At 36.3% G+C, this 23,739-nt stretch overlaps 2 protein-coding genes across 3 annotated transcripts; one reads left to right on the top strand and one right to left on the bottom strand.

Annotated features, from left to right (window-relative positions):
- Nucleotides 1-3,105: 3,105 nt before the first annotated feature.
- LOC136203054 (F-box/kelch-repeat protein At1g55270-like) lies at nt 3,106-6,483 on the top strand. The gene is made up of 2 exons (XM_065994092.1): nt 3,106-3,821; nt 4,971-6,483. The coding sequence occupies exons 1-2, from the start codon at nt 3,795-3,797 to the stop codon at nt 6,246-6,248; spliced, it is 1,305 nt and encodes a 434-aa protein (XP_065850164.1). The 5' UTR covers nt 3,106-3,794; the 3' UTR covers nt 6,249-6,483.
- A 1,236-nt stretch (nt 6,484-7,719) lies between these two features.
- LOC136202803 (probable ethanolamine kinase) lies at nt 7,720-17,724 on the bottom strand. Of its 2 annotated transcripts, XM_065993697.1 has the most exons (12): nt 17,456-17,724; nt 17,122-17,213; nt 16,932-17,038; nt 16,316-16,421; nt 15,205-15,327; nt 14,961-15,052; nt 13,844-13,928; nt 9,589-9,694; nt 9,395-9,461; nt 8,170-8,262; nt 7,954-8,088; nt 7,720-7,852 (listed from the first exon to the last, which is right to left on the bottom strand). In XM_065993697.1, the coding sequence occupies exons 1-11, from the start codon at nt 17,602-17,604 to the stop codon at nt 7,963-7,965; spliced, it is 1,146 nt and encodes a 381-aa protein (XP_065849769.1). In that variant the 5' UTR covers nt 17,605-17,724; the 3' UTR covers nt 7,720-7,852; nt 7,954-7,962. The 2 variants fall into 2 exon arrangements, with proteins under 2 accessions (XP_065849769.1, XP_065849768.1); XM_065993696.1 differs by having other exon boundaries at nt 7,720-8,088.
- Nucleotides 17,725-23,739: the final 6,015 nt, after the last annotated feature.

Genomic DNA, 23,739 nt, shown 5'->3' with positions numbered 1-23,739 from the left:
TATCTTAGAACCGAGGTGCCCGAAATGCTTTTTATTCCAGATTTTGAGGTTTTGGGCACATAGTTGTAGCTTTTGACAGACTGTGGTCTCGTTGTTTAGAATAGGGTCACACCATGATCGTTGCACCACCTTTCGACACTCCGGATCCCTCAACCACATTTCCTCAAAACGGAAAACTCTTTCTCGGCCCGGCTTACATCCTTCTGTTACTACTAAAATGGGTGAATGATCTGAAGCCACTCTAGCCAAATGATGAACCATTGCATTAGGGAATAGAAGTTCCCAATCCACTTGACAAACAGCCCTATCCAGACGTTCATGAATCGTTTCCCCATTCTTCCTTCCATTGGACCAGGTAAACGGCGTCCCTATGTACTTGAGATCAAACAGATCACATACATCTAAACAGTTGCGAAATGCCTCCATGCTTCTGTAGTCTGGCTCATTACCACCATCTTTCTCCTTAGAGTACATGATTTCGTTGAAGTCTCCGAAACACAACCATGGTAGTGACTCTCGAGCATGAAGTTCTGTCATCAGCTTCCAGGTGAGGTGTTTTCGTGATGTTTCCGGCCACCCATATATTCCAGTACCTCTCCAACTGAGCAAACCATGTTCTTTCTCAATACCAAAATCAATGCAATGTTGGCTGAAACCTAGGATGCGTAACCCAATTTCCTTCTTCCACATTAGAAGTAGTCCTTCTGACCTACCTAACGAGTCGACAACAAAAAATTCATACTCCTGAAACCTGCGTTTCAAACCCTGAATTTCATCCTTTCTCAATCTTGTTTCCATAAGAAAGATCACCTCTGGGCAGTTGGATCTCACAATGTGAGACAATGCACGGACCGTCCTAGGGTTGCCCAGCCCCCGGACGTTCCAACTTAGGAGATTCATAATGTTAGGCGGGGTTGCCCGGCAACCTCCGCCTCTATAATCATATCCTCTTCCGCATTGCTGTGTCGTGACTTCTTACCAGTACTCTCTGAGACCTTGATTGGTCCATCCTCTGTTGTTTTCCTTTTCCCTGCTGCCTTCTTTGGTGCTTTGAGACTCTTATTATCCTCCATTGATGCAGGCTGAACATGTTTTCCTTGTAAATAATTTCTGTCTTTTCCATAGTTGAGAGAAAGAGATTTTTTGGTTTTTTGCAGGTGTGTGCGTGGCTCCTGCTTTGGGTGGCTTTCTTCCAATGATACTGTTCCCACACATGCGTGTGACGTAGTTGATGTGTTTTTTGATAGGCTTCCTTGTATAATAGGGTGATTGGGATACTCACTATTGGTTCCAATATAGACCCCATGCAGATTACTGTTGTAGTCATTAAAGACGTTGGCTACTTCATGCAGACAAGGGGCCCTAATTGACACCTCATGATTTAATAACTTAACTTCGTGCGGCTTAGAGGTATATGTAGGGCCTGGCTCCATTCTATCACAATAAGTGTAAATAGGACTTACTACATTTAAGATGCTCCCAGAAGATGATGGAAGGACAATTTCTGCTTGTGTTGGAGTCAAAGATAGAGCCTTGGGGTCCACATTCTCACAAGGCAAGATAGAATTGTGAGACTCATTAATTAACATCTTGGAGCTGCTGAGAGGCGGCATTAAAAACTCTTGTTCTTTAGTACGCTCTTCTTCATTGACCGCCGGCACTGTCAGTCCACCAGCATGTTCCACCATATGGGTTTGTCCAAAAATAGGGTTGAATTCACCAGGGAGTGCAACGTCATCCCCATGCTTCTCTCCACCGTCGGTTTCCATGTCTGTGATGCCGTCTGGTATAGTAAGTTGTTTGCCGGAGTTCACTTGCAGGTTACTGGAATTAGAACCAACAAACAGTTGTCTGGCTACACCCTTATTCGAACCTATCTGCTCTAATACAACTTTACTAGAGGCTGCATCAACTTTGAAAGTTCTTAATTTGAGAGGGGTTGCCCTTAGGTTTTGACTATAAGGCCACTCATCTTCATCAAAATCCTCTGGGACTTCAGCGCATTCCTCATGGACATGCCCCAATTTGCCACACCAGTAACAGAAATTTGGCACTCTTTCATACTTAAAAGAAACTCATGTTACCACCCCACTGCCATTTTTAATCTTTATACCCCTTAAGAGGGCCTTATTAATCTCAACATCCACCCGTACTCGGACGAAGTTGCACCAAGAATCTATGGCCTCACTGTCTATTTCCAGCACCTCCCCTATACTGCTTGCAACTTTTCCGATAGACTCGGCATCACGGCGGTTTAGAGGAAGGTTTGAAATCCGAACCCAGAACGCACACTTATTTAAGGAAAGATCAGCAGGTTGTTCGTCTCCTTGAATGCCTCTTATGATAACCAGATTCCTCTCAAAATGCCAGGGACCTTCACGTAGCACCCTATCTTTATCTCGTTTGGACTCAAATTCACATAGGAACATGTTGTTTCCCAACTCCTTTAACTGGAAAGCCTTGACTCTCCATGCTATCATAAAAGCTTGCCCCATACCACAGAGGTTGAGTGGTTTATTTGAGAGCACTCTCCCTACCAGGCTAGGCTTAACCAAAATATCAGAAACTCTTTCCTGTTCCTGACAGAGATCAATGACTTTATCTTCTGGGTCTGTGAGCTTAACTCTGGCCATCTGAGCTTCTAAGTTGGAATCCATAGCTACTGCAATCAGTGACAAAAAACAAACCACACAGGATGTGGGGAAGGGAGGGCGTAGGTAGGCGAATGAATGGGAGAGAAAGAGGGAGATGTGGAGTTTAGAGAAATGAAGGCGTAGGAAGGGAAGAAGTAGAGGAAAAAAAGCCACAATGGGAAGGAACCTAACACACAGCAAAATGAAGTGCTGAGGAAAGGAGAGAAAACGTCCACTAAGGGCAAAAGTTTCTCACTAATAATAACTGTTTATTAACAAAAAACAATATTGATGTTTATGAAGTTGGAATGAGTTGAATTAGAATTTTGAAAAGAAAAATAAAAAAATTGAAGGAGTGAAAACATAATTAGAGATGCATAGTAGTAGTGGGGCCTCCGTTTTATTGAATTTTGAAGTTTTTGAATATTTGTCCACCCTTTTTAATTAATGCCAATGGTCTCTTCTTATACAAAGAAAGAAAGAAAAGAAAAGAAATGGTCTTCAAGTTTGAGTTTTGACTCTCTCTCTCTCTCTTCTTGTGCCCAACTCTGAAAGAAACAATCTCTAGTCTGTCTTTACATAATTCTAATTCGATTCTTCTGTTCTGAGTGATTTTTTCTTCATTTACTCCGATAAAACCATCAATTCATCACTCAACTCTTTCTCTTCTCCTCTTATGGTTTTAGGTTTGCTTTTTTTCTGTTTTCATCTCTCTCACGCTGTTGTGCTTGGTAGGTTGTGCCGTTCAGGGAAATGGGCCCTAAATTCCACTGAAGATTTAATGTTTCAAAAGCAAGGGTCTCTATCTCTTCTTCCTCCCCCATTTTCATGCTGTCTCGCATTTCTCTCTTAAGATAAGATTTCCATTTCTTTTCCCTCTATCAACCTCATTCCTTTCTCATTCTGTCATCCCGATTATTCCTTTTCAGAGATGGGCTGCAGCAAATTTTATGTAATAATTATGCCTTTCTGGGATTCATTACCTTCAACTCTCTATGTACTTTCAATGTCGAATTTCCAAGCTTAGTTAGGGGAGATGATCTTTCAGCTCTATGCATTTCTTGATTTTGTTCCTTTCTAATATAATTTCAGAAACGGCTGCTTTGATTTTTTGAAGTTGGGGTTTTGACAATTTACTTATTGGCTGGCTAATCTTCGATTATGGATAGAACGATTCAACCTCCTCTGGTAAATTGTTGCTCTACTCTTTGACTTTATTTCTGCTTCAATATGAATGGCTAAATTGGGCATATCCTTTTTTTCCCCTTTATGTGTAAGTTTGAATTTGCTCTCCTTCTCTCTGTTTTTGTTATCTTTATTCAATATATGAAGGTACCCTGTCTGTCAATGATTAGTGAATTCATCTTATTTGAGCCTCAAACTATCATTGAGTTTTGTTGAAATAATTTGTTCTCATAATTTTGATTGTCCCTTTTTCTTATACTCCAAGGAAGGATCCTTGGCTCAGATTTCACAGAAAATGTTAACTGACCTTAGATTTTAGTGCTGCAGTATTATCTTTTTGCCTCTTCAGTTCAGTGTTTAATCACTAAATTTTCTAATACAAACCTACTAATGAATATTGCAGAAATCGCATACATAGCATAATAGAAAGGATTTAATAGCTAAAGTTGATTCATCCTTTGGTCATCATAACATGTTTCCTATGTCAATGAAGGCGCACAAGTCTACCCATACTTTATTGAAGAGTTTATATAAAATATAATAAATAGATCTACCAGCGAAATCAATAGAGTTATGGAATCTTTGATAAAGTCGTATGCTATATCATCTAACGATTGTCATATTTTTGCATTAAAAGTCAAAAATTATTTATTTACTCTGCAGATTTTGTCTGCACATATGAGTTTATTGATGATGTTGTCTGCTTTATGGTAGAATCCTTATTATTCTGGAAGATGGTTTGTTATGCAAGTTGTTGCTTTGCTTGTCTATGTCTACTTTTACAGTAACAGCTTAAAGCCATTGCTATATATTGCAAATTCGTATCAAATTATGTATATTTTCTTTTTCTAAAAGAGTAAAGATGATGATATATCTATCTTTCTTGAAGCTCATTAATAATATCCCATTTTAAAGTATACATCTATCTATCTGTATCAGACTACCAGTATGCAGTATATTTTTCTTTCTTCATGTAATCTTGTGGAGAAACCAGATTGCTCATGTTCAGTGATACTTTTCCATCAATGCAAACTCATAAATAGATTACTGCTGCATTTGTGGCTATGTTATGTCTGATTTCTGACATAAATGTCATGGGTAACCTGAGAAAAACACAAAATAACTATTCTTCATATATACATATATATGTAGGTTGATACCACAGCTTGTTTATGTAGAGTAGATGCAGGCCTCAAAACGGTTGCCAGTGCAAAGAAGTATGTCCCTGGATCTAAGCTCTGCCTTCAACCTGACATCAAACCATCCATTCACCCTACCAGGAGCAAGCCTTCACGTGGGGATAGGAGCAGGAACCAATCTCCTCTTCTTCCAGGACTTCCTGATGATCTTGCTATTGCTTGTCTGATCCGTGTCCCGCGAGTAGAGCACCGTAAGCTACGGCTAGTGTGCAAAAGATGGTACCGTCTTTTGGCTGGAAATTTCTACTACTCACTTCGGAAAAGCATCGGCATTGCAGAGGAATGGGTATACGTCATCAAGAGAGACCGAGATGGAAAAATCTCATGGCATGCATTTGACCCGATATACCAACTATGGCAGCCTCTTCCCCCTGTCCCAAAGGAATACTCCGAAGCCCTTGGTTTTGGTTGTGCTGTCCTCAGTGGTTGTCACCTCTATCTGTTTGGTGGTAAAGACCCTATAAAAGGACCAATGAGAAGAGTCATTTTTTATAGTGCTAGGACTAATAAGTGGCATCGTGCCCCAGATATGCTTCGTCGACGACATTTTTTTGGTTCTTGTGTCATAAACAACTGTTTGTATGTAGCTGGTGGGGAAAATGAGGGAGGCCATCGGTCTTTGAAAACAGCAGAAGTTTATGACCCTAACAAGAATAGATGGTCGTTCATATCGGATATGAGTACAGCGATGGTGCCCTTCATTGGGGTTGTGTATGAGGGCAAGTGGTTCCTTAAGGGATTGGGATCTCACCGGCAGGTTCTGAGTGAAGTTTACCAGCCTGAAACAGATCGCTGGTACCCTGTTTATGATGGGATGGTTTCAGGGTGGAAGAACCCTAGTGCTTCCTTGAACGGGCACCTGTATGCTTTGGAATGTAAAGATGGCTGCAAACTTAGAGTCTATGATGACGTTAGTGATTCTTGGAGCAAGCATATCGACAGCAAGATGCACTTGGGGAATTCACTGGCGTTGGAGGCTGCTGCTTTAGTTCCACTGAACGGGAAGCTGTGCATAATCAGGAACAATATGAGCATATCTTTGGTTGATGTATCAAAAACGGAAGATCCGAGGGGTGCTACTGCGGAGCATTTATGGGAAACGATATCAGGGAAAGGGCAATTGAAGACTTTGGTCACAAATCTGTTGTCAACTCTAGCAGGAAGAAACAGGCTGAAAAGTCATATCGTTCATTGCCAGATCCTCACAGCGGTAGATTATTCACAGAGATGAAAGAGGTGATGTGATGATGATGGTTTATGTTAGAAGAACCTCATGGCATATGGATGGTTTAGTGTTACAAAACATATTTAAAAATTGAAGAGCAAATTATCCAACTGACTTTAGTCTTGTTATAAATAGAGCTGTTGTAAAATTCCAGCAGTATACCAAATGTAAGCAGGTCAGTTGGTTATTGATCTTTCTCTATACTATACATGATATGATACTACTTGAAGCTTATTTATTCTGTCACATGTTTAACTCCTAATGAGCTTCATGATTTTTAGCCTTTCAAAGACTATCAACTCAGAATCCTTGTATTATATAATACTCCTACATGGATGCTATCAACTTCATCAACTACGAATTCATTATGTTATTGGGAAACGAATGAGAGACTATGCAATCAATTGAAATTCGCCTTCAGCAAGACTTCTTTTTATATATGAAATGATCGCCTTTACACTAAAATGGTAAAACTATGGTACAATTAAATATTAAAATTACTCCCCTCCATTCAACTTAGCTCCTCGTATATTTCTTTAAATTATATATATGTAAAAAAGCGTAGGATTCCAAAATTCCAATTCATCCCAAAACAAGAAACCTAGTGAATTTTTTTTAAGGGAAAATGTAATAGAGCAATAATAGATATTGTTTAAACAGTTTTTGATATGGAAAGACTCCATCTATAATTGATTTCAGAATTTTTTTTTTTATCTAAGAATCGCCTTATGATCTTTCAAGAAGACATATCCATATGATAGTAAACAAAATTTTTCTATTTTTCCATAAAGGAAAATTTGATAATACCCATATAAGATGTAATACCCGGAAAAAGAGAAATATTTCCTATATAGGAAGAAAATAATAAACCCCAAATAAATGAGAACTGATCAAACTCACCATAGTAGTAAATCGATCAAAAGTTTTATTTAATAAAGAAAAATGCAAAACAAAACAAAGACAAGAGTTGGTCTGCCAACTAAAAGTCAGAAAGAAACTTCAAGCTTGGATACAAGAGTTGAGAGTTTTCTTGGCACTAGGGTTTCGCTTAAATAAGAGCTAGGAAACCTAGTAAAATTGAATATTCTATCTAGTAGAATATATTTCTCAAGCAATCTACATTTTCATTTGGTAAAGCCAGTTGGTGAGAAATGACGATTACAGCACAGTTGTATAATCGCTTAAATAAATATTGCTATAGCTTGAAATGGTTCCCTCCCTTGAGATGGTACTGTACATTAGACAAAAAGTGATGCACAACTCTACTCGAATCTAACCAGTAGCATGTCAAAATATTAAAATAATCATTCCTAGAAAGATATGAAAATATCATATACAAATCCCAGGGTCATTCGCCTTAAGTAATAATCCTATTTTTACAATATATTTCTAGAAACAAAGTACAGTATAAATTTATCTGCATAGGCAAATTCAGACATTTCTATCGCAATTTGTGCCAACATACATGGATAAAGCCCACATCAATGTGACTTACCTACATTGCAACTACATGAAATTCTTCCTTCTTTTGTTTTTTTTTTTTCAGATTACATGTCAAATTATGCAAAGTCGAAGAGAAGGAATCAGGATTATTTTCTTCAACTAAGTGCCTACAAAAAATACATGTATATATATTTTACAACAATATAAGAGGAATGGAGAAACATTCCCCACCAATCCCACAGAATACAGATAAAAGTGTGGCGATTACCAGAAACTATCAACTCCTGCATATCGATAAGTAAGAGCGTGCCAACGAGCAACAGTGATCCTTCTGCCTTTTATACTCATTGTATCGCAGGAAGAAATAGCCAAGATAATCAAAATCAATTGGAGACATCTTTGCCTGTCAAAATAACAGAAATTAGCTATAGATTTAAATGGAGCTTGCTATTCATAACATCTGTAAGGTGAAGGATGCAGTTACCTGAATTAATGCCCATAATGCCCAAAACAAATGTGAAGCTAACATCAAAGTATTCGTCTCAACGTACAGCGCTTCAAGCTCCTCATCAGATACCTGCCATTAAAACACAATCCATTCTACTTATTACCAGTAATTATATAATTCCATAAGGGACTCAACTTTAATTTAGTTGCAATATCAATGTCCTACTACTGCAACTAATTGAGCTTATAGAATCTCGTCATAGGTTTTTTCACAAGAAAATTCTTAATTTTTGTTATTTTTCCTCATCTTCCAATGGTGACTGGAAAATTATTAATTAACTTTATTGAATATGATCCTCCCCTTAATACTCTTCAATACTATGACCCCTAAATAATAGAACTTCTAAACAATGAAAACTTCTAGACAATGAAAATCTCTAAATAGTAGAACTCCTGAACAATAAAATATTAAATAATAGAACTTCCTAAATAAACTCTAGTATCTGTAACAGCTTATGGCAAATATCAAAAGATTGGCCCATATAAGATTTCTAGGCCATTTTCTGGTCGTTTTGTTTTCTTTTTATCCTGCAGCCTGGGAAAAGTAATGGTCCTCTAACTCAGATCTACAACATTTAGAATAGGAATAGATCACCGATACGGGTACGCATACGGGTGCGGGTACACGTACGGGTACGGGTACGGAAAACGGCATTTCTAAAAAATATGAGATACGGGTACGGCGGGGATACGGCAAATTTTATATATAATTAATAATATATATATCATTTATAATGAAAAATTCAAAAGATACATAAATATATAAATCACAAATCATATTCATAAAGTCATTATAAAAACACAAATAATACTCTCAAGTCATTATAAAACCACAAATACCAGTAATCTTGGATTATTTCATTTTAATCCTTCTATTTACTGAGTTTTTTTTAAAAAAAAAAAACCCTTATACTTTTAAAGTTTTTTTAAAAAAACCCCTAAAGTATCCCCGAAGTATCCCCGAAGTGTCCCCGGCGTGTCCCCGCGTATCCCCTCATTTAAAAAGAAAAAGAAAAAAGGGGATACTTCCCAGGCGAATCCCGTACGTATCCCGGCGAATCCCCGCACCCGGAGTATCAGATACGCGTACGGTGACCTCCGGGAAGTATCGGTGCTTCATATGTGGTTATTCTATAATTTATTCAAACAATAACCCCATCTAAACCGCCCATTTATAAATAATATCTGAAGCAACGGCATACCTCATGTGGCTTGTCAGAATGTAAATAATGCCTAAAGAAGTGATATTGTTCGTCCTTACTGGGGTACCTACATCAACACAGTTTACAATCAACAAAAGCAAATAGGCAATATGTCTTAAATTTAAGTAAACAAGTATTTCACTAGAGAATGGAGAAAGCAAGTTGAAAAATAAAGCTAAAGGATAAAGACATACAAGCTATAGTCACAGTCATAACCCGCATATTCATTGAAGTGATTTCCGATGTCAAAACCTCTGTAACTGTATGATCCGTATTCAAAATCAATGATGTAGAGTTTATCTGTAAGTTCATGAGATCAATGGTGAGATCAAAAATAGGAGATAACAGAAAACAATATCAGAAATGCACCACCAAACAATTTTGTTGCAATATATTATTTCCTCCAAGTATATTGGTCACTATTTCAAGAACCAAGCCCCAATTCATCAACTTCAGGTTACCATTTTAAACGGTTTGTGCGAGTTGCAGTGAGAAAAGAATCAAAAGCATGCCTTACTCTTACAGCAATCACATAATATGTGCAAGAGAAAAAGTAAATGCAAGCCCTAAGATTGCTCACAATATATTAATTTTTTGTATTCATGATGCCCTAAGAGGCTAAAAGGGAAGTAAAGAAGGTCATACGAGATGCTAGAGCAAAGGTGAATCGGGATCTGTATACAAGATTGGATACGAAAGAAGGGGAAAGAGACATATATAGAATTGCTCGGATGAGAGATTGGAAGACGCGAGATCTCAGAAAAGTTAAATGTGTGAAGGATGTGGACCAGAAAGTCCTAGTTGGAGATAAGGATATCAAGGAACGATGGAGGTCCTATTTTGATGACTTATTTAATGGAGATCGCAGACAAGATGTTGGAGATATAAGTATCTCTCACGATATGATAAATCATGAATGCCTGCGGAGAATTCAAAAGGGTGAAGTCAAAATGGCATTAAATAAGATGAGGTTGAAGAAAGCAGTAGGACCTGATGGCATCCTATTGAGATTTGGAGATGTTTGGGAGAAAGAGGAATCGAATGGTTGACGACGTTCTTCAACAAAATTTGGAGAAACAATAAGATGTCATCAGAATGGAGGAAAAGTATCTTAATCCCTTTGTATAAGAACAAAGGCGATGTCCAAAATTGTGCCAACTATCGAGGAATCAAATTAATGAGTCACACTATGAAACTTTGGGAGCGAGTGATCGAACAAAGACTAAGGAGGATGGTGAAGATCTCGGAAAACCAGTTTGGCTTTATGCCGGGAAGATCAACTATGGAAGTCATCCATCTAATGAGACAATTAATGGAGCACTATCGAAATAAGAAGAAAGACTTGCATATGGTTTTCATTGACTGGGTAAATTACATACGTGGTGTACAACCTTTACCCATTTTCACACTTTGGTGTACAACCTTCAATTTCGCACGCTAAAGTGTACAACCTTTTGGTGACCTCCCACTAAAGTGTATAACAGGTAATTCTGACCGGTCAACCCGAAGTCAACACGCCACCTCAGCAATTTAACTTTTCTAAAAATAAAAAAATTAACCCAATTAATATAAAATTACTTTTGTACCCTTTATAACATCATCTTCTTCAACCTCCATCCTTATTTTCTTTTTACTCCATTTTCAAAAATTAATTCTCTCTTCATTCTCTATCTTTATTTTCTTTCTACTCCACTTTCAAAAATTATTTCTCTCTCTAACTCTCATCTCTCTCTAATTTTTCTAACACTTCTTGCTATTACTCGGGATACCATGGCAAAAAATTGAAGCTTTTATTAAAATTGATGTTATTCCCTATCACTCCCTGCTGGAGAAAAGGTTAACATATTATGTGTGCTTTCTAATTTCTCCGTTCAATTCCACATTGAGAAATTAACAAACAGATGAAGAAGAGAAAAAAAAAAAAAAAAAGTAAAACCTGATAGTAGTCGAATGGCGGAGGTAAAAACCAGAAAAAGGATGAGCTGGATCGAGGAATGAGAGAAATGGTATAATCACCCCGTGTCTTCGTTATAGCAATTGTAGAGAAATATGTCAACACAGAGAATCTTATATTATAATTAAATTAAATTTACAAACTGCAACAAAGACCACCTATGTAATTTAATATGAGCTTCCAGGAGGTTTCTTTCATATATAATATAAATGGCTTGTTATCTTTCTTCTATTTATACATGCCAAATTCATGGAATTAAAGGAGAAATTACTATAACCTTAACATATTTTGACACTCAATCAATAATAAATAGTTTCCTAATTAATTCCTTCTGGCAGAAAAATGAAAAAATGAAACCCAGATTTTAGAGAGGGATGAGAGTTAGAGAGAGAATGAGAGAGATGAGAGTTAGAGAGAGAAATAATTTTTTGAAAATGGAGTACAAAGAAAACAAGTATGAAGGTTGAAGGGAGAGAAATAATTTTTGAAAATGGAGTGGAAAGAAAATAAGGGTGGAGGTTGAAGAAGATGATTTTAATAAAGGGTATAAAAGTAATTTTATATTTATTGAGTTAATTTTTTATTTTTAGAAAAATTAAATTGCTGAGGTGGCGCGTTGACTTCGGGTTGACCGGTCATAATTACCTGCTGTACACTTTAGTGGGAGGTCACCAAAAGGTTGTACATTTTAGTGTGCAAAATTGAAGGTTGTACACCAAAGTGTGAAAATAGGTAAAGGTTGTACACCACGTATGTAATTTACCCTTCATTGACTTGGAGAAAGCATATGATAAGGTACCAAGGGAAGTACTAGGCATTTCGCGGAAATATATCGACATCATAAAGGACATGTATGAGGGAGCATGCACGAGTGTACGTACTAGTGTTGGGAAGACTGAAGAGTTCCCTATGACGATTGGAGTGCATCAAGGTTCCGCACTAAGCCCATTTCTTTTTGCCATCGTTATGGATGAACTAACAAGTTCACTTCAAGATGGTATACCATGGTGCATGTTGTTTGCAGATGATATTGTGTTGGTTGATGAGACGAAAGGAGTGGAGAGGAAGTTGGAACTATGGAGACAAACTCTAGAATCTAGAGGCTTTAAGTTGAGCCGAAGTAAGACAGAATATTTGGAGTGTAAGTTTAGCGGTCATAGGAGTAGGGAGACGGGGACAATCACCCTAGATGGGAGAGTTGTTCAGGCCTCGGATTGCTTCCGGTATTTAGGATCTATTATCCAAACGGATGGAGAAGTAGATGGAGATGTTGCTCATAGGATTAAATCTGGTTGGTCGAAGTGGAAGAGTGCTACGGGTTTCCTTTGTGATCCCGGCATGCCTAATAGATTGAAGGGAAAATTCTACCGCACGGCAATCAGACCAGCATTGTTATATGGTACGGAGTGTTGGGCAGTGAAACACTATCATATCCATAAGATGTCGGTGGCGGAGATTCGTATGTTGAGATGAAGTGTGGTCATACGAGAAAGGATCGAGTGAGTAATTAAATAATTAGGACAAAAGTAAGGGTTACATCTATTGAGAATAATGAGAGAAAACCGACTAAGGTGGTTTGGCCATGTGAGACGTAGAGCGTTTGATGTGCCGGTTAGGAGGACCGAAGAGTGGCAAAGGGATGTAGTGGTGAGGGGTAGGGGAAGACCTAAGCAAACTTGGAGGAGGGTGATCGAGAGTGATATGAGTTTACTGGGAATTGAGGAAAATATGGTAGTGGATAGGACGGAGTGAAGGGAGCGAATTTGTGTCGCTGACACGACTTGATTTCACGGTTTTATATGATGGTTCATGTTAGCCGACCCCGAATCATTTCGGGACTAAGGCTTTGATGTTGTTGTTGTATTCATGATGCCCCAGATTATCAGCAATGCAGATGACCTCTGCACTTTTGTGATCTCATTATACATCTTCATCTCATACCTAATATTATTTGATGTAGCTTACAAGTATGCAGCAGACTGCAAATCCATTGGCCATGGCTCTGCATCAGGTACCCTACAGCTCAAAAGATCCATAAAATATGATGTCTACATACCACATGTATGTCAGTACCAGATATGCAGATCATACCCCATATTTATTACAACTTTTGCCACTTCAATTTTACCCTTGAATGGCATCTATTTTTTACTTCTCTAGGTCAGAAGAGAAGATAAGAACTCAGGGGAACAGAAACATCACAAATGTGCAAGAGACCCAATGGAACAGAATGTTTCAAGAAAATGAGAAGGGAAGATAGCAGGAAGAGATGAATGCAGTTCTACACAAATGAGAAACAAACAACAGGAATTTTCACATGCACCTTAATGAGCAAGTGAATTTGCTCATTCACCGTTAGATATAGGCTTATTAAATTTGAATCTCAACCTTAAGATTCTAATAAGCCTATAAATGAGCAAATTTTACATGCCCATTAAGGTGCATGTGATCAAGACTGAAGAAACAAATCGCAATATTAAATCAGGATTGTATACCTTCATCTTCATTAAGCATCAAATTTCCTGAAAGCAAGTCATTATGAGAAAAAACCACAGGAGCATCAAGACAGCTTGTCAATTCCTGTTCAATTATCATTGAAAACACCAAATAAATATAAAAGCACTCAAAACCTAACATATACTAAAACAAAAATCAGCATGCAATAATGGAAATTCAATAAAATTTCCCAAAGTTAACTTTAAAACCTCCAGGCTCCATCCACCAAATAGATTTAACCCATGCACACCAATATGCTAGTGCTTCCATTAACCACTTTTAACTAGAAAACTAAGAAAAAGATACAGCAAGGAACAGATCATGTCTAGTGGAGTAAGTTCCAAATTCTGAGTATGGGCAAACAACATCCTTCTGCCTCAGACTTGATAGCATCTGACATTTTGCTAGAAAATGACAACAACCTATGTTGTCACTTGGAAATTGATGAACTGAAAAACTGTTAGATGTTCAGGTTCATCAAATCATAATCAGGTCCAGAAAAGGAAATCAATGTGGAAAATAACATCAACAGTTATCAAGAAAAACTATATTAAAGTGTGAACATTCTGCATTGCATCTGGATTGTGCTCAACTTCCAAATACTTGCTGCTTTTTGTCTTTTTTTAGGGTTATGTATTATTGTATGGGTCACCAGAGTAATCTGTAAGGCTTTTTATTCAACAAAAATGTCACTAGCAATTAGTTTTTTAGTGTGTATTACAGGGGGCTTACTTTTTAGTCAAGGGTTGGTATTTAGTCAGCATTGTAACCCTTGTATAATTCGTCTTTAAAAAATATATATAGTAGGAGCTACCTTATTTTTCTTCTCATCAATATTACTAGCATTGAGTCCTAAATAATCCTTGGGTTCTATGGTCTAAAATTATGTTCTATTTATTACTAACAGCTGCTACTGCATAACATTTGTTTTAGGATAAATTTGGAGGCAAGGACCATGGATTAATGAAAAAATTGATTTGGACGTACTGGATGACCTAAACCTACATGTAGTCTCATGTCCAATAGAGGAACAGAGGGCCAGACTCTCAACACCAAGTTCATAGAAAAACCAGAAGACCATTTATAAGAAAGAAAATTTGTTGGAAATGAAATTACCTTGATTTCAATCACTTCACCATAAACTTCCTTAAACGAAATTGTTTCATACTTTCTTTGTTTCTCGATATTATCAAAGTGAAGAATGGATGCTGCAATTGTCAATATAAGAAAGATTGGTATTATCCAAAATATTCTATTGTCGAACTGCTTGCTGCTGGAGACAAGTAACTCAAAAAAATAAAAAATAAAAAATCCAGACAAATGCCTAGAAAATAAAAGCAAGACTAGCCAGAAATCACACCATTCTCATAGAACTTGAAGATGTCGCTCCATAATTGAGGTTCTTTAGAACCCGGAATGTCTACTTGATGGAATTTACGAAGTTGCTTGGCGATTTCAGCAGCCAGCTTTGGCTTTCTCATGTCTGCCATAAAGGAACAGCCAGTGTAAGGGGAGTTCAAATCATGTCCTTGAATAGGTTTCAAGTTATAATAAGCTTCAAAAACCTCTGAATTCTACAAATAGCAAAAAGGAATATCTAGTGGAAACAGCACCTTTAAGGTACATACCACAACATAGTTTTTGATGTATAAGGTTAAGCAAACCTAACAAGCCATTTTTTATTAAAGAAGAGAAGGAAAAAAAAAAAAACTCTACCAGAGAACTAAAATAGCAGACACTGCATATTAGAATTTTGAGAAGCCATTAAACTAACTCAAGAAGCCACTAACAGGATTATTAAATCCATGTTAATTGGCCACCACCGTATTCCAGCAAGCATGACCAAAACTCATTTTTGGTTGAAACTTATGTAGTTTCAGAAAGATCTACCACTTACATTCACACATCAGGAATTGTGCACCAAAACCTGACCAGAACTTTCTAGGGTTATAAATGTAAAAAATGTAAACTGAAAATTACTAAAAGGAAGATATTAAATCATTATTTACTTATCATATAACCAAGAGCACATCAAATCACATTTGAATTTTATCATACAATAGCAAATTCGCCAAATTCTAGCAAAATCTTGAATTTGAGGCAGGCAGCTTGATAATGAGAAAAGAGAGAGAGAGAGAATACATGAAACTGCAGTTCAAAACTACAACCATAATCATGATCTTAAACATGAGGTCACCAAAAAAGAAATTTGGAGAAGGATTTTTAACTTTTAGGTTGATGGCGGTTCAAAAGGTTCTATATATGATATACCACATTAATAGCAGTAGTTAAAAAAAGCTCAACCAAATTTGCAATTTGACTTCCTTGCTCAAAATTCTAATCATGAAACTGGTTTAGCACATTGCAAACTCACAGATTCTGATGAAGTTAAGTCATCAGGTGTAGTGGTGGTTTTTCAAACGATCCCTTTTATTGACAGTTCCATGTTATGCAACTCTGACCCTGCTTACCTGCTGGGGTTAGTGTCCGTGCATTAATAAAAGATTGCACCATGCCATTTCCAAATACTCCAAGCAGCTTGGCACCAAATCCTGCAGCTGAGAGGTATTTGATAGCCTGAACACATATGTGGTGAGGTATAAATCATAAAAATTATACTAAAAGGTGGAAATATGAATTAATAGTAGCTTACTCTTGGTTGAAAGAATTTCAATACATGAAACAAGACACCATGAAAATGCTGAATTTAGCATGGTTGAAAGTTCTTTGCATTTACAAAGTTAAGAGTAGAAATGCGTTAAAATTCTCCTTTGAATATGATGCTGGTTAGAAAAACATTTATTTGATTAGTCAAAATTATTCTAAGGTAACTAAAGATGAATGACTATTTGAGCGAATAGATTACATCATATTCTTGGAAAAACTAAATCAAACATCCTTCCTCCTTCACATAATTTACTGGTTTCACAGAATTCCAAAATGAAGGTTCCAACATCAACAATGTGGCAGATCGACAAACTATGTAGTTGCAAAATGAACTAAATTTTAGCATGTAACAAGTGCTTCTGGTGTTGTTACTAGTCAGGTCGCAGCTGGAAACATGCTAATATATAATTAGGAATTTACCTGCAACTCCCGCTCACGGTTAATAACGTAATCGGTGTTAGGCCCGTATAATCTGACCGTCACAGAAACCTCGTTCTCCTGGTCTTCCTTAACAGATACCTTGAGTACTGCAGGAAACAACGTCAGAAAAATAGGAGATAATCTACAAACTAAAGTGAATCTTTTATTTAAACCAAACGCGTACACTCACATAGATTTGTTATGCCACCGGAAACTGTCTCAACAGAGAAGCGAGAATCTTCTAAATTAGACCATTTCTTGAATATATCCTTGCATAACTCTCTGTTCAGGCACATATAAGACAAGAATTATTAATGTAGAAGATAAATGAACATAGTATCTCCATCAGTACGCAAACCTCCGTTCAGTTACCAAAATATTTGAATCTCGACTTTTTTGGTCGCTTTCTCAAAGTTTCGTTTCGCAACAGCTCCAATTGACCAAAAACAGAATTAAGAAAGAAGAAATTAAGGTAGAGGAATGGATCAAATCCTGGCGTGGGGTGCAAAAGGAGGAGAAGGTACCTGAGTCGAGGAGCCATCTGATGGAGGGAAAGAGCGGTATCGACGGTAAGTTGGGAAGATTGAATGTGTAGGTTGGAGTCATGAATGTCATTAGCTTGGTCAGCGACGGCCATGGCGTCCCAGATCTTTCGGACAGTAGTAGCTCCCATTTCTCCTCCCTTGTTCAATAATTTATTTTATGAAGCAAATTTCTTGTTTTTCAGGATAACCGGGAAGGAAGAAGGAATGAGACTTTCTTTGTTCTCGTGTTAGTTATTTCAATTTTATACTAGTACCCAATAAATAAATAATGGCACATATTGGATTGGTGTTGTTTCCAATGCTTTGCTTTCATTTTCGTCATTTTGTATCCATAATGATGTAAATATCAAACCACTTAAGATATATCCAAAGAAAGGGGGCGTTTGTTATTTGAGGGAGATAGGAGATAGGGATAAAATAATATATTTTACTATATTATTTTTATTTAATTTTAAATATATTAAATTCAACTATTTTATATGGATAATTTAGTATTTTCCATCTAATTTTTTTATTCCAGATCTAATACCACCCCCCTCTAGACATAAGTTTAATGGGATGAAATCCTTATCCCTCTCATTATCTCACCTTCTATCTCATAAACAAACAAGAGATAACTCATTTTAAATTTTTTATTCCTATCCTCATACATTTATCCCCTCAAACAAACGGCCCGTAAAGGTTAAAAGGTTAGAGGTGGAACCCGAAATTTATAAATTATATAACATATTTTCATTCATATTTAATTTTAGTATTTAGATTAAAATATTGTTCCAATAATTTAGTATTTCTTAAATCACTAAAACTATGGACTAACAAAAATTATCTAGAAAGAAAATAAAGAGAAATGGATAGGGTAACTATAAATTATCTTGTTTGTTTCGATTCTAAAAGGGAAATGATATGTCTCTGATTTTTTTTATGGTTGTTTGATGTTGAACCAGATAAGTCTATAATTGGTTTGTCAACCAATTCAATATGAAAATAATAAGTGAAAGAATTAATTGGACTAACAACCAATTAATTCATCATGCAATTTTTTCAAAGGTAGGCTAACTTTTTTTTTTGGTAGAACAGGAAAGAAAAAACAACCAAACACCGAAACAAAAAGCTAACCTGGAATCAGTCTAGGAAAGCTAACCCCAACTCTGTTCTCTAAAAGGAGAGAATAAAGAAAGATAGGAGGATCAGAAAGGGTGGTAACACCTAACATCCCCTCGTGTCCAGCCGCCGCCAAGCGATCTGCAATTCGATTTTGTTCTCTGTAGATGTGGCAGAACTCTAAGGACTCAAAGGAGGATCCAAGACTTCTAATAGCTTTGATAAGGTTCTGGCTACTAAGACAAATAGCATGATTATTAGATATCATATTAATAGCAAAGGTAGGCTAACTATCACTTTGAAAAATTGAACATGTTTAGGCTATAAATAAGCATTTGCATGATATTGCAAATGCATCAAAAGAAATAAATCTCAAAAACAAAAAGAGTTTGTATTCCTTTTGTGTTGAATTGCAAAAGATAGATTGTGAGAAGATTAGTGAGAGAGAGTTGAGATTGATTTAGGAAATACTACATTGTTTGAGTGTAAGGTTCTAATTTGATGGTTCCAACTGTCTCTTAAGTAATTGAATACCTCAAGTTTGGATGTGTTTGAGAGAGTCTTATTTTTATGTATTCTCATTATTATTAGTGGAATTATTTTCAGTGTCGCGTGATTTTCCTCTTATAGGAGGGTTTCCATATAGATTTGTATGTCTCTTTCTTGCTTTATTTTTATACTCATTATTTTATTACTACTCTATTTTATTTATGCACATCACCTAGTTACGAGTTTAATTTATATGAGATCCTAAGAAATGGTATCAGAGCCTAAATTTCATATACATGGTTGTATAATTAAAATGGAAGGTTTTTCGGCTTCAATGATTAAATTGAACTGGTCAATTTGGAAGCCAATGATGGAGGATATTTTATAATGCAAAGATATGAAGGATCCGGACTGGAACAAGTTGAACCGAAAGGCCATCGGAACTATTCATCAGTGGCTAGACTTCAATATGTTCCACCACGTGTCTGAGGAAATGCCTGCCCATGAATTATGGAAGAAGTTGCATGAGATGTATGATCGAAAAATAGCAGGTAATAAATTGTTCCTGATAAGGAAGCTTATGAACCTTAAATATAAGGAAGATGCCCCCATCGTTAAATATTTAAATCAATTTAGAAGTGCTATTAACCAATTGTCTTCTATGAAGATTACACTAAAAGATGAGGTCCAATCCTTGTTGTTACTTAGCACTTTACCGGAGAGTTAGGACACCTTAGTGGTATCAGTGAGAAATTCTGCTCCTGATGGAAAGTTGTCAATCAACCACATTGTCAGTACCCTGCTCAACAAGGAGAAAAACTACAGCCACTGACAAGAATCAAGCCCTTGTCACCAAGCACAAAAGCACGAGCAAAACTAGAGGTCCCAACAATTCAAATAAATCTAAAGGAGGCAACAAGCTCAAGGGAAGATCCAAGTCCAGAGATATAGTCAATGCTACCACTATGGACTAGAAAGACATTTAATCAGAACTGCTGCAAATTGAAACGAGAACAAAAGGAGGGCAGTAACCAAGAAGATGACAAAAACACCACTGCTACAGCAGAGAAGATTGTGGTCCTTATCTTCAATCATGAAGAAGAATGTTGAGCGATTTTCGCAAGTGCACGGTTTCGCTTGTAGTAATAAAAATATCGATCCCACAGGGATACGTTTTTTAACGAAAAACTTATTTTTGAATTTATTAATTTCGAACTTGTTAGATTTACTATTAATTGTAAATGAAAAGTGAAATTTGTCTAATTGAATTTAGGAAAAAAATAATTGTTTAATTGAGTTTGAGGACTTTGAGTATTTGAAAATGCTGGAATAAAATTTTATATTTAGAATAAATCGATTGTTAGAAAGATCTTCTGATTTAGGGATGAATTTTACAAAACATGAACATTTAGAACTTTTAGAAAAATAATGAATGTATTCATTTGCATTAAGCAAAGAAAACAACTTAAACTTTGTATCAATTATGATGATGAAATAAATGACGGAACCTCTAATTAATTGGCTTTGAACGCGACAAAACCCTTTCGGGATAGTTGCCCTTACTCAAATTAAAACTCTTTCGAGATGATAATTTGCCTAAGTGTTCAACAAAGTTTCCTTGTAACGATTTTGAATTTAACTACGTATTAATGAAAACACCAGCCTCACTTATATTGGATTGGTTACCATAAGTGCTGCATAATGATTTGTCGAATAGAACGGACTTTATTAGATGAAAAATAAATTGATACAAGTTTACAGAGAATATGGAGCATCGAGTTCTTCGAGGGCGTGCAAGTGAACGGCTGATCAGTCCTTTCCTTGGGTTTCCTTAGAGGTTGTCAGGCTCAGGGGCGAACACTCTACTCAATCTTCTCGCTGTAACTTCGTAATAGGGATTCGGTCGGCCACTACCATGATGCAAACTAAAACTGGAACAATGTCTAAACGCTACTGAGTTGTAATTAAACTATAAACAATATGTGTACCTCATCTTGTTTTGTACAGAATCTAAGTTCTAACTCTCGAATTGTTTTTACTTAGAACTTAGACATTAGTTCTACGCTCTGATTCTATATCTATATTACATAACATTACATTGCATTTTTTCTCAACATCAACTCTTTATTTATAGATGTTGAAGGGTTGTGATTGAAGTGATGTATCCTTTGTGAAAAATTGTATCCGTTGGTTAAGAGTCGTGTCCGTTGTGAAAGGACGTCTTTATCCACTTGAACGAACGCGTTTCTTGGATTTCAACATGTGTTAAATGCATTTGGCAAAATTTCTGCACTTACCGAGGATAGGAATCCTCGGCCGTGAATGGGGGAGCATTAAGTTGAACGTTGGACGAAGGGAGGAAATATGAACCACGCGTGTCGCGGCCGCGGGTGGGGGATTCGCTATCGCGGCACGGTGAGTTTTCCATTTCTTTGCTTTCGTTTGTGTCCTCGACTTGGTGCTTTCGATTTACGTCGTCTTTGACTCCTTTTGTGGGGTTTTTCTTCTGTTTTAGATCCTTTTTCGTTCCTATTTGGATTTTACCAAATATTTAGGTACCTTGCAAGAAAGAAAGATATTGGAGAGTAAAAGTAATCTAAGCAGATATAAACAACACAAATTTGTAATAAAAATGATGTAAATGTTAATGATATTTTAGGTATATTTTGGGCTTAACAAATCTCCACACTTAATCTTTTGCTAGTCCCGAGCAAAATTTCACTGAATTTATTCCTTAACTAATCTCTTTATGAAAATAAAACATATATCTTTGTGTTTACTTTTTAAATTAGTTAAGCCGAAAAGACTAACTTCGCATGGCAAATTTATACGCAAAATATCAAACTAACTTAGTATAAATACGATATATCATTCGTCTTGTATTTCAATGTTTAAATTGAAGTATTCGGGACGATGTAAGCACGCATGTTATTGAGTCTTTCATCTCAAGGCATTTCAAAGCACCAAATTTCCTTTTCCAAACTTGAATTATTATATATGAGTATAAAGTTTAATTTATTTGCTTAGTTACGCCCGTGATAAGGGTGGTCTCGATCGTAACTTTATATGCATTTTATTTGTGTTCGCTTAAGAGGTATCGACCATGCCATGGGTGGACGCAATCGTTACTTTAAACTTTAAACACGCTTAATTTTTCTAATTTTAAACGTTCCTTTCATACCTCGATTGTGATAAGGGTGGTCGCAACCGTGGCCAAAAGTACGCTTTACTTATTTATTTCTTCCCTTTCATACCTCGACTGTGATAAGGTTGGTCTCAATCGTGGCCAAAAGTTAAGAATATGATTTATTGAATATAACTTGGGAAAAAGAAAATTAACACATTCATCCTATATTGACTTAAAATTCAACATGTATTATGGCTATAGTTTCCTTAAAAACTTCAATTGGTGTTAATGTAAGACAAAATCAAAACCGAGCTAAAAATTTGTTAGTTCAATTTAATGCCTATAAACCTAATTGAAAATTTAAAATAAGATTTATTGTATCATGAAATTCATGATATGAAATAGAGATTGAAAATAAAGAATTTATTACTTAAATACATTTACTTGAGACAATTTTTTACTTAAAATCGTGTCGAAGATTTGTGAAAAATTTTGAAAAATATTACCCGTATAGAAATATTTATTTCTATCGATAATGATAACCTAAAAATAATCATAAAAGAATTTAAATTGATAAATGTAAAAATGATATTTCATAAAAAAAAATGTTAAGTTTTTGTTGCAATATAGTTGCATTTGTATTTTTGAAAACAAGTGTGGCATATATTCATTCATTCATTCGTTTGTATAAAAATGATATATGTATATATCTCCTCCCACACTTAAATTGGACCATGTCCTCATTGGTGTAAAATGGAGATAAAACATTAAAGATTAAACAGACGGAAAGAAATGAAAGATATAGCAAAGAAAACATTCAACACAAAATTAAATTAAAATTGAAATTGTACGAAACATAAGAAAATAAAAATGTACGAAACTGAAATTAAAACAAGATAGGATAAAAAAAATGAAAGATAAAACCTAAGCATGTGGCGGGGAATCCGGAGGTGTTGGTGAAGTTTCCACATTTTGGCGACGGAAAAATGAAAGTATCCGATGCCGAGTCGATCTTTGCGCACGCCTCAAAGTATTGAGGTTGTCATTCATCACCATGTTGTTCTCCACCAAATCATCAATTCTCAAATTCATTTGTCTATTATTTGCATTGATTTGGTTCAAAATACTCCGTAAATCCACCGGATCATTGTCTTGAGTTGCTTGGGCTTGTGGTGCATCTTCCGCTCCTTCCTCCGCACCCCCTTCTTCGGTACCTACATTATGGGAACTAGAAGCACCTCCACCCATAGTGCCACGAAGATGTGCAATACGGGTAGCATAAGAAATAAAAACGGGAGGAGCCGCAGAAACCAACAAATGAGCCCGCTCAAGAGCCGCAATGTCCAAAACCGGAACATACCCATGGTAGGTGGACATATCATAAGGTGCCAATTCATCCCGTGCTCCCAAAATAATAGCGGTGATTAGATTACCGAGAGGGACTTGAGTGGTGTGAGCCCTCGAAGCACGAAACAAATTGTCAAAAATCATTCCAATGCTATCAACCCTTAAACCCTTGAACAAACAATCCCAAACAAACAAATCC

This window comes from Euphorbia lathyris, chromosome 8, assembly GCF_963576675.1.
Source record: "Euphorbia lathyris chromosome 8, ddEupLath1.1, whole genome shotgun sequence".
Taxonomy (NCBI): domain Eukaryota; kingdom Viridiplantae; phylum Streptophyta; class Magnoliopsida; order Malpighiales; family Euphorbiaceae; genus Euphorbia; species Euphorbia lathyris.
This window is presented reverse-complemented; position numbering and strand designations above follow the sequence as displayed.